Source organism: Pleuronectes platessa, chromosome 3, assembly GCF_947347685.1.
Source record: "Pleuronectes platessa chromosome 3, fPlePla1.1, whole genome shotgun sequence".
Lineage (NCBI taxonomy): Eukaryota > Metazoa > Chordata > Actinopteri > Pleuronectiformes > Pleuronectidae > Pleuronectes > Pleuronectes platessa.
This window is the reverse complement of record NC_070628.1, coordinates 13,404,219-13,415,490: the sequence shown is the minus strand read 5'-3', so window position 1 is coordinate 13,415,490 and position 11,272 is coordinate 13,404,219. Positions and strand designations below refer to the sequence as shown.

Below are 11,272 nucleotides of genomic sequence, written 5' to 3'. Positions count from 1 at the left end.
AAATGAAAGCTTTACGAAGTATACTGAACTCGTTAAAAGAAATATATTGTAGTTATTTTTGCATTAACTGTTCATAACCTGACTTCTATGAAACATTGGCCTCCTGGTTGATGAGGGTGTTGAGATCCAGCTTTGTTTTCTCCAGAGCTGCGATTTTGGCTCTCCGTGACGGACGCACCTGGGGAACTGACTCTGGAACATTTTCTCCATCACTGGAGCCAAAACAAATAACAGGTTAAATGTGAGAAATTAGTTATTTAATGTTCATCACGTGTGATGGCCTCAGCCGTCGTGTTTTCTGAAACACAGATGGGAATAATGGAAGAAGCCTCACCTCTCCTCTGAGGATTCAGCCCTCCTGCTCGTCTTTCTCCCTCCTTTAGCCGCGCAGACTTTCCTCTGACCTGTGCACACAAACACTCCGGTTACCCCGCAGCGCTGACTCAACTCTTTTTCTCAGGTGGACGAGAAGAGCTCTAAAAATACACAACTGCAGTTATGGGCGAGTATACAGAAACCTGCATTACCTCGTTTCCCTCTCTTGGCAGATTTAGATGGATCTTCTGTTGCAGCCTCTGTGGAAACAGAAATTCATATTTAGCCGTTCCTCTCTCTGCTCACTGTGTTCTTATCTTGACCGACACTGAGCGGGATGGAGTCAGACATGTTTTAATCCACTCAGAAACATTCAGCTATTAAGACCTAATCCTTTCACCGCAGGAGTTGTCACAAATTATGGTAAATCTTGTTACACAGACTCTGAGAAGACAACATTGTTTATGGCTGCTCAGAGTGTCACTTCATGTACCATCTGCATTGACATCCAATGGTTGAAGCGCACTGGCAATGAGGAGCTCGGCCTGTTCTCTTGAGTCCACAAGCTGATTTAACATCTTTTCCAGAGCTCGGAGACACACACGATCCTTCACCACCTGCAGACAAGGACAACGGGGAAATATTATGATTTTACTCAACAGATGCACATGCACATAAAACATAAAATCAATTTACAGAAAAGTTATACAACAGTAAACTGAGAGGTTGGGGATCTGGGGATGACAGATGGTCAAACATAAAATCTGAAGAGCTCCATGAAGCTCAAGGGCAATTTTCACTATTTTCTAATATAGATCGAGAAACTCTTAATATCTAATTGATAGTACAAATAATAGTAATATAGATAAACATAAGTGTATGAGAGGCTGTGTTTTGACTGGATGTTTGTATCTACCTGTACAAGTTGCTGCAGCAGCGACTGCAGGTCTTTCTTGACGGTGTCGTCTCTGCTGAGCTCCAGGTTACTCAGAGTCTTGGCGTAGAGACGGACCTCAGGGGCGGTCGGGTCCTTCAGCATCTCCCCACACATGCGCACCGCCAAGTAGTCATGGACACACACCTCCTGAAGACAAACCACCAACAAACTTTTTTGCCTCATTGTGAAGTGATTAATACAATTTGCAGATTTCCTCTGTGCTGAAGAAATGAATGTGCATTTGTGGGACTAAAGCTGAGTGAGTCAATAATAAAGATATGAGTCTCAGTGGGTGTTTCCTACCTCTGTGTTGGTTGAGGGTTTAATAAGTGCACTTGGTCGAGTCAGCTCCACCAGCAGCTCCACCACGTTGTTAATATCCACCTCAGCCAGCGGAGAGGTGGCCGGGGCATTCATCAGAGTCCGAACTGTTGGAAGGAAACTCTCCTCCACAACCTCCTGGTGGAGCCTAATTCACCACAAAGAACACCACCTTAGTTTATATTGCATTACTAATCACTCCCTACGCACAAGTCATGATAATAAAGCTAATAAGAGGGAAATACACAGTCGAATACATAGCTCATAGTTTGCTGGTATATGAGAACATGTGTGACCTGCTCTCGCGGGCGTAGAGTTGGAAGAAGACGCCGAGGCAGTGTCGCAGGCGAGTGTCGTCCTCAGTGACCGGATTGTACCACAGCAACACCAGACGGGACAACATCTTAGCACTGGAGATGCGGCCGGTGTACATGAGCTTGGCCAGGCCTTCTGCTGTTTCTGTACGCAGGTCAGACACCTGGAAATGTGGAACAAACACATACAACAATCAAACTTCAAGTACTTTACATCCTTAATATGTAAACGCATAGTAAGGTACATGATAGAGCTCACCTCACTGTCCAGAAACTCTGAGAGCATCACAAGGATACTCTGTGCGGTGTCCTCTGCCTTGTCCTCGGACACGGCGGGTGCATCCTCCTCCTGCCTGTCAGGAGACTGCCAGGACAGGGCCGTCTGAGTGGCAGCTGCTTCAGAGAGCAGCTGGAAGCCAAACAGCAGCAACAGGTCGATGATGGCCCGCAGAGCACTGATACGGATCCTTACTTCATCCAGCTGGGCAATCTGAAAAAGACAACAGTGTGCACACACATAAATACACGTTTAATACTGGCAGGAGAAAAGTAACTCTTTATGCCAGTTAGCTTTTGTATTAGCTGCAGTAACTGAGTAACGAATAAAGACAACTTAATCTATCGTCAAAGGTGGATACAACTAGTGATTTACATGTGAAAACCCTGTTTGTTAATTTACTGTCAAACATGTTGCGTTCATTTCTGATTGATTTAACATTTGCAGTGCAGTGTTACCTGGAGCAGCAGGACCATGTGAGCTTTGGCCAGCTCCTTGCTGTGCAGAGTGCATGTTCCCAGACACACCACGGCCATGTTGCGGACAGCAGGGTGAGCATTTGCTATACTGGGCAGGACCTGAGAAATATTCAGTCACTGGTTTTAAATCATGTAAAAACAAACAAATCACTCATGAATCAAACTTCTGATTTGGTCTGTCATCCTCAAAAGAGTGTAAGGCTCAGCTTTAAACTCCTGCGGTCAACATTCTCTAAATATAAGCCAATTTGGCAGCAGACCAAACTCTATGAGATGGCTCACAGATTTATCACAGTCGCCTATTCGTCATATAGGAAATATACAGTATATTTCCTACATTTGAACTGTGAAATAAATTGAATTCACCCCAATTTCACCTTTTCAGATTCCCCAAGGTTCTCAGTTATTTTGAAGCTAGTACACCTTCCTTCCCCGGTTTGCCTGAGGAGTCACTCTTGTTTTCCTTTGAGACTTCAAAAATCTCACCTTTAATTCATAGTTTCTTCTTCTCTGAGAAGAGCACTGAGAGAGTTGCATATGGCCTCAATCTGTGTGCATGGCATGGCCTAACTCAATTCAAGGTACCGCATCACCTCCATTTATCTTAAGTCAAAGTTCCTGGCTGTAGATTCCATCTGGGAGACAAACAGAAGCTCATCCGCCCCTCAAGCACTCTCACTCTAGTTATAACTCAAACTCTCCACAGACCAGGTAGTTTATGTTAAACCAAAACAATGGGTCTGATACTACTGGTTTCTAAAAGATCACATCTATGGTAAGTCAAGTGAAAGATATGAAGAGGGGTGTGTATATACCAGAGAGGACATTAAGGCACTTATGGTTGGACCAATCCGAGTCTTGATGGTCATCTGCTTCAGCAGCTCAGCACACATGGTTAAACATCTCAGAAGAGTCTCTGGATCATTCTGAAACACAGAAAACAAAAACACACATTTAAGACTCTTCCTGGAAAATCTCTTGGCATCCAGCTTTAAATAAAATGGAGACAAAGAATCGGTGCTTCCTGTGTTGATATTAACCTTCTCAGAGCGGATCTCTTTGTCAGCCGGCTGGTTGATCTCTGCCATTTCCTGGTTGATCTGGGTCCTGTTGTTCTCCAGCTCTGTGATGGAGTCTTTCAGCTCTGCAGCGCGGCTGAACTCCTGAGCAGTGATACAGTCCTCCAGGGTCTGTTTGGCCTCCAGGATACGCACCTTCACCTCTGCCAGCTGGATGGGAGGAGGGGAGAAAAAGAGAGGTGGGGAGTCATTCCTTGGCTGAAATACACCCCAGAGGATTTCTGACTGTTGAGAGCAACAACTGCTCCTCCACTAACAGGAAAAACAACAACAGCTGAGGTTCTGCGCCAGGTTACAACTCTCAAGAGGGAACTCTGCTTTTACTCGCTGAAAAGGGAGAGAGGGATCAAGCGAGCAGGTGCACTGAACGAAGAGAAGCTAAAACACCCGAGTTAAGATTCACCTCCTCTGCAGCTGTTGAGTCTCCACAATAATACGCACTTAAGATGCTTGTTCAAGGATAAAGATAGTCATGGATTGAAAATCATGACTAAACTCTGTGCCTGCTTCTGTTCCTTGGTCATTGAGGTCAAATACGGTGAAGAAATGTGGTGAAGAAAACTGATAGAGAATGAAACCTAATGAACCTGGATGCCCAGAGGCCAAACCCAGAGTGGTGTACATGATTTGCACCTACCAACCCACTTGTTAACACATGCAAACCATCAGCCAGATGGAGGTACAACAGAATGAACAAATACACACAGACAAGGAAGGAATATAAATAGAGCTCAGAAGACTGTGGATGAATGTTGATTAGAGGAAATTATAAATGAGATTACATTGTGTACACCATATGTATATAAATATTGTATACTTTCTAACTCTCTTTGGTAAATTTTCATATTCTATTCTCAGAATCTGTTACATGTTAATATCAGGAAACCTTCACAGTATAAGAAACCTGCGTATTATTTTGGGGATATAATCTCTCACTTCATCTTTTTCTCTTTGTAACAATAAAATTTTTTCTACAAAATGAAAAGTAGTTCTATGTCAATATGTCATGTATTCATAACATTTTAGAGCAATAGAGAATCGAACTGCCTCTGGCTGCTTTCAGTTGGTAAAGTGTTGCCCACCTTGACCTGCTGCCGGCGGCTCTTAATCTCATCCACTGGTTGACTGGCCTCCATGATGGGCTCCCTCACATCAGAGATGATTTCTGCCACCTGTGCCACACAAAGCCATGAAGACATTAATCTCAGTGATAATGATGCAAATGATGTTAAATTTGGTTGATAAGTGACATATCAAACAAAACATCTCTAGTAGCAAAGGACGGTTTAATTCATGTATCCATCAAAGAATCATCCCGCTAAAGTGTGTCCACCTGGAAACGCTGATTCATAATTTCCCCTATTATAGTGAAATCACAAAGGAAGTTCAGTCTGGATGACTGAAGAATGAAATTTCACATTAAAGCTGCATAATTCCTATTTAACAGTAAGATTTATTCTAACTTACAGTCTGTATGCGTTTATGGTCATCCGAGATGAGGGCGAGGAGTTTCTCAGTGAGCAGAGAGATCAGAGAGGAGGGGGTCTGTGGAAGAGCCAACATCTCCTGCAGAACAGCCAACACACGCTTCCTACAGGGACAGACAACATAGTTAGTCTGGTTAAAGACAAGGTTAGTATAATAGTTGGGAAATTGGAAAACATCGACTTGTTTGCCCTGAAAGATGATTGTCGTGTAATTGTAAAATAAACACAAAATATTTATCATTACTGACACTATCTCTAAACCATCTAAATAAACTCATACCTCAAATTACATTTAACTGACAGAATCTTACAAATAGGGAAAAGCTTGAATGCCAAATTACATACAATCTGCCATTTATCCTACCAATCAGCTTAGTCTAGAAATCCATTACTTTAAGTGGTCTCGATCTGAATCTGTAGCCCTAGATTGATCATACTGTAATCAGGACAAACACAGATGTGAGCCAACACGAGGGAGTTTGAATAAAACATCATTGATATTAAGGTAAACACAACAGTTTATCTTGTCCATCCCTAATACAGAGGTTTCTAATCTTTGTCAGACTTGTCCTCTCTCCTTTTAAGGCTGTGTCTGTTGTTTTTAACTTTGGAAAAGAGTCGTACTGACACTGCGTATAGCCAACAGTACAGAGGTAAAAAAGTACCCAAACCTGACCCTCATCTTACCTGCCGCCCTCCTCGTTTGTGTCCAGACAGCCGATGAGATGGATGAGCTGCTGAGAGACGAACTCTTTGGTCATGACCAGCTCCAGGTGATTGAAGTCGGCCCTCTGCTCTTCTGACAGCACGGGCACCGCCCTCAGATATCTACAACAGTCAAGAGTCAGACAGCAGCTCTCAGAGAACCGTCAGATTAGATATTAATCAGCGACACTCTCAATGACGGCAAAGTCGAAATGCAAACCTCGCTCAGTGGCCTGAGTCACAGTGGTAAAGATAGAAAAAAATAACAATAACTATATATATATATATACACAATAATAGTCTTTCACTGCTAAATGCTGTGGACGAAAAGCAAGGAGGTGAAATTCACAAAGATACATAAAGCAGATTGGATCTCCATGCTCAGGTTTCACATTATCACATCATTCTCTGAGGTTTTCCATTAAATACATGATTATTCTAAAAGTATTGATTATAACCACTTTACCTACAAGAATAAAGAAGCTGTAGTTACTGATCAATTATCTGCTTCCACAGTTTGCACTGGAGCAAGAGTGAATTATACAGCTCACAGCAGGAAATCGGAGAGTAATCCTGTGAATCAATCTCTTCTCTCACCCATGGAGGTAGTTGGCGTAAGTGGCGGCGTCTGCTAACACTTGCTCCAGTATTTCATCACCTTCATCTCCTTTGGCATTGATGAATTCACACAGAGCTCTCCAGTAGAGCACACTCTCACAGGTCAGAGAGTCCACTGGGATCAGCTTCCTAAAAACACACATACTTGATCTTCAGCCTCAGGTATTTTAATCAGTCATATCTCCTAATAGACAGAGGTTGAGGTGTGTCAGTGTACCTGTTGTCGAGCTGAACTCGGTCCTGAAGCAGTTCCTCAGAAGGTTTGCCTTTGAAGATGGCTTTCAGTGTGTCCAGAGCTGTTTGGGCGCAGTTCTCCACATCCAGCTTGTGCAGGAGGTCAATGATGTTACCATCGAGCCGAAGCAGCCAGGCCGGCAGCAGACTATCACAAACCACTTCCCTCACAGCTTCTATAATGCACACATCCAGTCAGACACATTAATACAGATGAACAGAAATGAACGCTGATTAATCTGCAACTTAATTTATTATCAACAAAACATTTTGGTAATTTTTCGATAAAATATGAGCAAAATATATTTAAAGACCTTTTTTAAAACAGCTTCTTGACATGAGATCAAAGAAATAACAGGCAAAAAATGTTGATTCTTAAAATAAGTCAAACTTGCAGCATTATTTGAAATTTTACAATAAAGAAAGTGCAAATACCAATTCTGCTTTTACCGATCACACACACATACAGAATCACAATTACCTGAGGAGTCATGGAGACCCTGCTGCAGAAGAATAACTCTCTGTGCGATGGTCAAAGCTTTGATGTGAACCTTTTCAGCTAGAACCTTAGACAGACACGAGCAGAAATATTAGAACATACCTTAATTCACAACATCAAAAATGTATTTATGCTGAAAAAATGTGATGGCATGTGTGGCTACCTGGTAGGCTAGCTTGCGGACGTTCTCTTTGATGTCCCGGGTACGTTTGAGAACTTTGGGGAGGGTCTGTGGGGACATCGCAATGCAGGAGAGGACAGCTCGTCGTACTTCAGCGTTACTGTCATTGTCCAGAATCAACAAATATGCTGGAAAAAGGAAAGAAAAAGAGCAGTAGACAGTTAGAGAGCCAATGACAAAGATACCCAAAGGTCCCATTAAAGCATTTTATCAATAGCAGAACAGAGGGGGATATTTGGGTTCATACACACAATTTCTAAATGATAACATGAAGACAGGGAAAAAACAAACCGTTGATGGTGGGGCATTCCGGATCCTTTGGCTGCTGCAGACGCGTCATGGCCAAAGCAGCCTGAATCCTCACGTTGGGGAACTTGTCGGTGACGCGGATCAGCATTGCTTGGTGGATGTGATCAAAGAGGTCATCGTCAATCTGGGCATTCTCTGCCATACTGCCCAGCAACTTGTTGATCAGCTGGCACGCGCGGAAACGCACAGCATGGCTGCTGGCTTTATGAGACTGCAATGACAGGAAAGTAAAGGAGGAGCAAGGATTGGGGAGAAAGAGGGATATATTACGTGTATGGGTGTGGACATTGATCGTCATGTGGCACACAAAGAATAAACAGTACCTTAGGAATTTTGCATGTTTATACCTCTAACAGGAAATTGAAGATGAAACTCAGAAATGGATGATCCTCCTCAACTTCGTCATCTTCCTCCTCCTCATCCTCCTGCTGCTGCTGCTCATCCTCTGCTTTAGGTGGAGCCTGGAAACTTGTGGCGAACCGTGCGACAAACTCGATGACATTTTCAACTGTAGGTTCACGCTTGTAGACGATCATGGCGTACTTCAAGTAGTGGACAAACTCCTCATGGAACACGGTCTTATCCTCAAGCTGAAGGACGAGATGGAGGAAGTTGTTAACAACAGACAACAAGAGTTGAAAACCAAGAGAAATCATTTAAAATTAGGTTGAAATGGGGAGTAATTCGTTTTTGTCCATATTTATTCACAGTAGAATCAATACCCATCCAGACCTCTTATGTCTCTTTGGATCAGTTTACTCTGTGTCCTCAGCGTTAAAACTATACACAGAGAGGTGGTGTACAGTTTCTATTTACCACACACTTGGAGCAAACCCACAGAATACATATGGTCTTCTCAAACTTTAAATTCTTTCAGCTTATGGCTTTAAAATAAAGAACTACGTTTGCCACTTGCTTTGTTTTGTTTGGGGCAATGTGGTCAAGTATTTTCTATCCGTCAATGGAATGATTGATATGTCAACTGTTGCAGCTTATGACAATATCATAAAACAGTAAAGACAGTTGTAAATAATACAAGATGATATGATAGAAGTGTGGAGGAACTGTGCGCTCCCATGTCCTCACCGTCTGTTTAAAGCTATTAACTATGCAGTGTTTAAAGCTATGATGTGTATATTAAAGCTCAGCTACCGCTAATAAAAGCTTAAAAGTGACCTAATGCAAGTTATAGATTTGAATCGTCGCCATGGGTCAGCAAGTCTATTAACAACATGTCTGATGTAAACAAGCCGCTCGTCCCGATGAACGCTCACCTTGTTGTAGCGGCTCTTCAGACTGGCCACCAGCTTGGCCTTGTTGTTGTGGCCTTTCTGAGCGCGTTGAAACGCCTCCTTAATCTCCATCTCATTGTCGGCGGTCATTTTCACCTTCTGTGGAAAAACACGGGTTCAAACCGACAAAGTCACCCAAACAGCCGCAGAAGCTATTTAGCTAACGCGACACAAAGAGCTGCTCGTTCGTCTCCGGTGTCTCAGCGGAGAGAACCCGAGCTCAGCCCGGGGGGGAAACAGGAGGAAACGAGCGGAAGTGACCGGAGTCGTGTGGGATACGGTTTCCCAGAGAGACGTCACGTCTTCTTAAATCCTAACATTGAAGAAAACATCGTGTTGAACAGAGAGAAGTGAACTTACTCTGTTTGATAAAGAGGTTCTTCTCCTTCTCTTCTCCTCTGCTTCGCGCGAGGAAGCCGCCTGTTTTCAAATTCAACTGTCGTGTGTTCTCGCGAGAACTGAGACGCGTAATCTCGTCAGCAGGCGGGTCACGATGACGTATGCAAGAGATTACATACATTTTTGGGGAGAAAAATGGAATAATATGAATAAACAGAACTTCCTAATCAGTGGGGGGTTCTATCACCAGCGGAAACAGATGCTGTTTGTCGGTTGAAAATTCCTCCAGAATATGTACATTTTCACCACTTTCTAATTTTCTGCAAATTTTGGTAAGAATTTGAGCATGTTGAAGCCCTCAAAAATTATAAACCTTACAATTTCAATAGGGCCTCACTGTCTGTCAGTGCCTGTCAGTGTTCGGGCCCTAATAATAAAAAAACGCAGAGTATGTATATAATAAACACCTTTCAATGTGGTGGTTCTAGAGAAAAAGCTGTAGTAGCGCAGTGGATGATTGCACGAGCAAGTAGAAAAACTGTTCATAAGACACAAATGTGCAAAAAGTAATTTTGGGTAGAGTGTGAGTAGAGTGACACAAGAAAAAAAAGGGTCATAAATATGTTGATAATACTGAAAATAAATTACAGAAAACTTACTTCTTCTTTTGGATTCTTGTTGTTCTGGGTTTGTACCCTCATGGGTTTGTACCCTCATGCACTTATTGTAAGTCGCTTTGGATAAAAGCATCAGCTAAATGGAAATGTAATGTAATGACTAATGGCGGCTTACATAATACTGTATACTGCACAAAACAGTGTACTTTAAGTTACATTTTTTTTATATGAATCATAAACTGTTTATTTGACCCTTTATTAAAATAGGCTGTATTTTTTACTGACAATTTTCAGATCACATGGTTTATGGGGATGTTAAATAACAGATGAATCACAATGAAAATATTCATTACTTATAGCTAAAAAAAAATGCATCCTAATTTTCATGGTTTAAATGGAAAACAATTCATATTAAGTGAAATGTCCTTAAAAAAACATGTAGAGATTACATTCTCATTTACAAAAGTCCCCTTGACCACACTGAACGATGCAATCATATGGCTTGATTGTGATTGGATAAACGAAAATATCCTGACATTGATCTGCCAATATTTCCATGCTCATATGAGCCATCTACATGTGAAGCCCTTCTGCTGGTGTTGTGGGCTAATGTCTTCATATGGGGATGGAGCTTTTCATTCTATGTCAACAACAACTGCTGTAAACATGTTTTCCTGGAAATCAATTTAATATAGAGGGCACTCTGTCTGCGTGTGTTTGCTTTAGACCTATGTGCATGTGGGTGAGGGATTATATGGGAGGTGTATTATTATATCAAATATTCATGCTGGTAGATGGGCTAACAGTTTCTCCATTAGTCCATACACCTTTGTCATGAGCCAAAAGGATCTGGGGGGAAAATGGCCTTTCGAACATCTGTACATTCATTTAATAGTAAAGCCATTCCAGTGCTTTCTTAGCAAGTTCTTAGCAAAATATAGGCTATGTATGACATTTCATATATAGCCTAATCATTTCTGATTAATTTGAAATTAACTTTTGGCTTTATGCTAGTTTTAGGATGGTCAAATGCTAATAGACTGAATCACACACACACGTATGTCACCACTCTCCACCACTGTATTTGTGAGCAGTGAGCACATGCATGACCACATGGCCAGTGCTAAATTACTACTACTACTACTACAACTACAAGCATAAGTGCAAAACTGCCTACAGGACCCCACGACCTCCCAAGCTCCCTGAAGTGTCATCTGGCTTGTGTTACAGCAGTTTTATTGGGTATTTGCATCACTATATTAGCATATG

General features: G+C 42.1%; 1 protein-coding gene across 1 annotated transcript; it reads right to left on the bottom strand.

Moving 5' to 3' along the window:
- Positions 1 to 11: 11 nt before the first annotated feature.
- Positions 12 to 9,510, bottom strand: ncapg (non-SMC condensin I complex, subunit G). Its single transcript, XM_053418523.1, has 22 exons — positions 9,408 to 9,510; positions 9,030 to 9,146; positions 8,103 to 8,345; positions 7,738 to 7,966; positions 7,429 to 7,574; positions 7,248 to 7,332; positions 6,750 to 6,942; positions 6,512 to 6,661; positions 5,897 to 6,037; positions 5,190 to 5,313; positions 4,805 to 4,894; positions 3,684 to 3,872; positions 3,459 to 3,569; positions 2,623 to 2,742; positions 2,147 to 2,377; positions 1,870 to 2,051; positions 1,556 to 1,721; positions 1,232 to 1,399; positions 809 to 932; positions 528 to 575; positions 335 to 404; positions 12 to 212 (listed from the first exon to the last, which is right to left on the bottom strand). The coding sequence occupies exons 2-22, from the start codon at positions 9,135 to 9,137 to the stop codon at positions 86 to 88; spliced, it is 3,045 nt and encodes a 1,014-aa protein (XP_053274498.1). The 5' UTR covers positions 9,138 to 9,146; positions 9,408 to 9,510; the 3' UTR covers positions 12 to 85.
- Between the last annotated feature and the right edge of the window lie 1,762 nt (positions 9,511 to 11,272).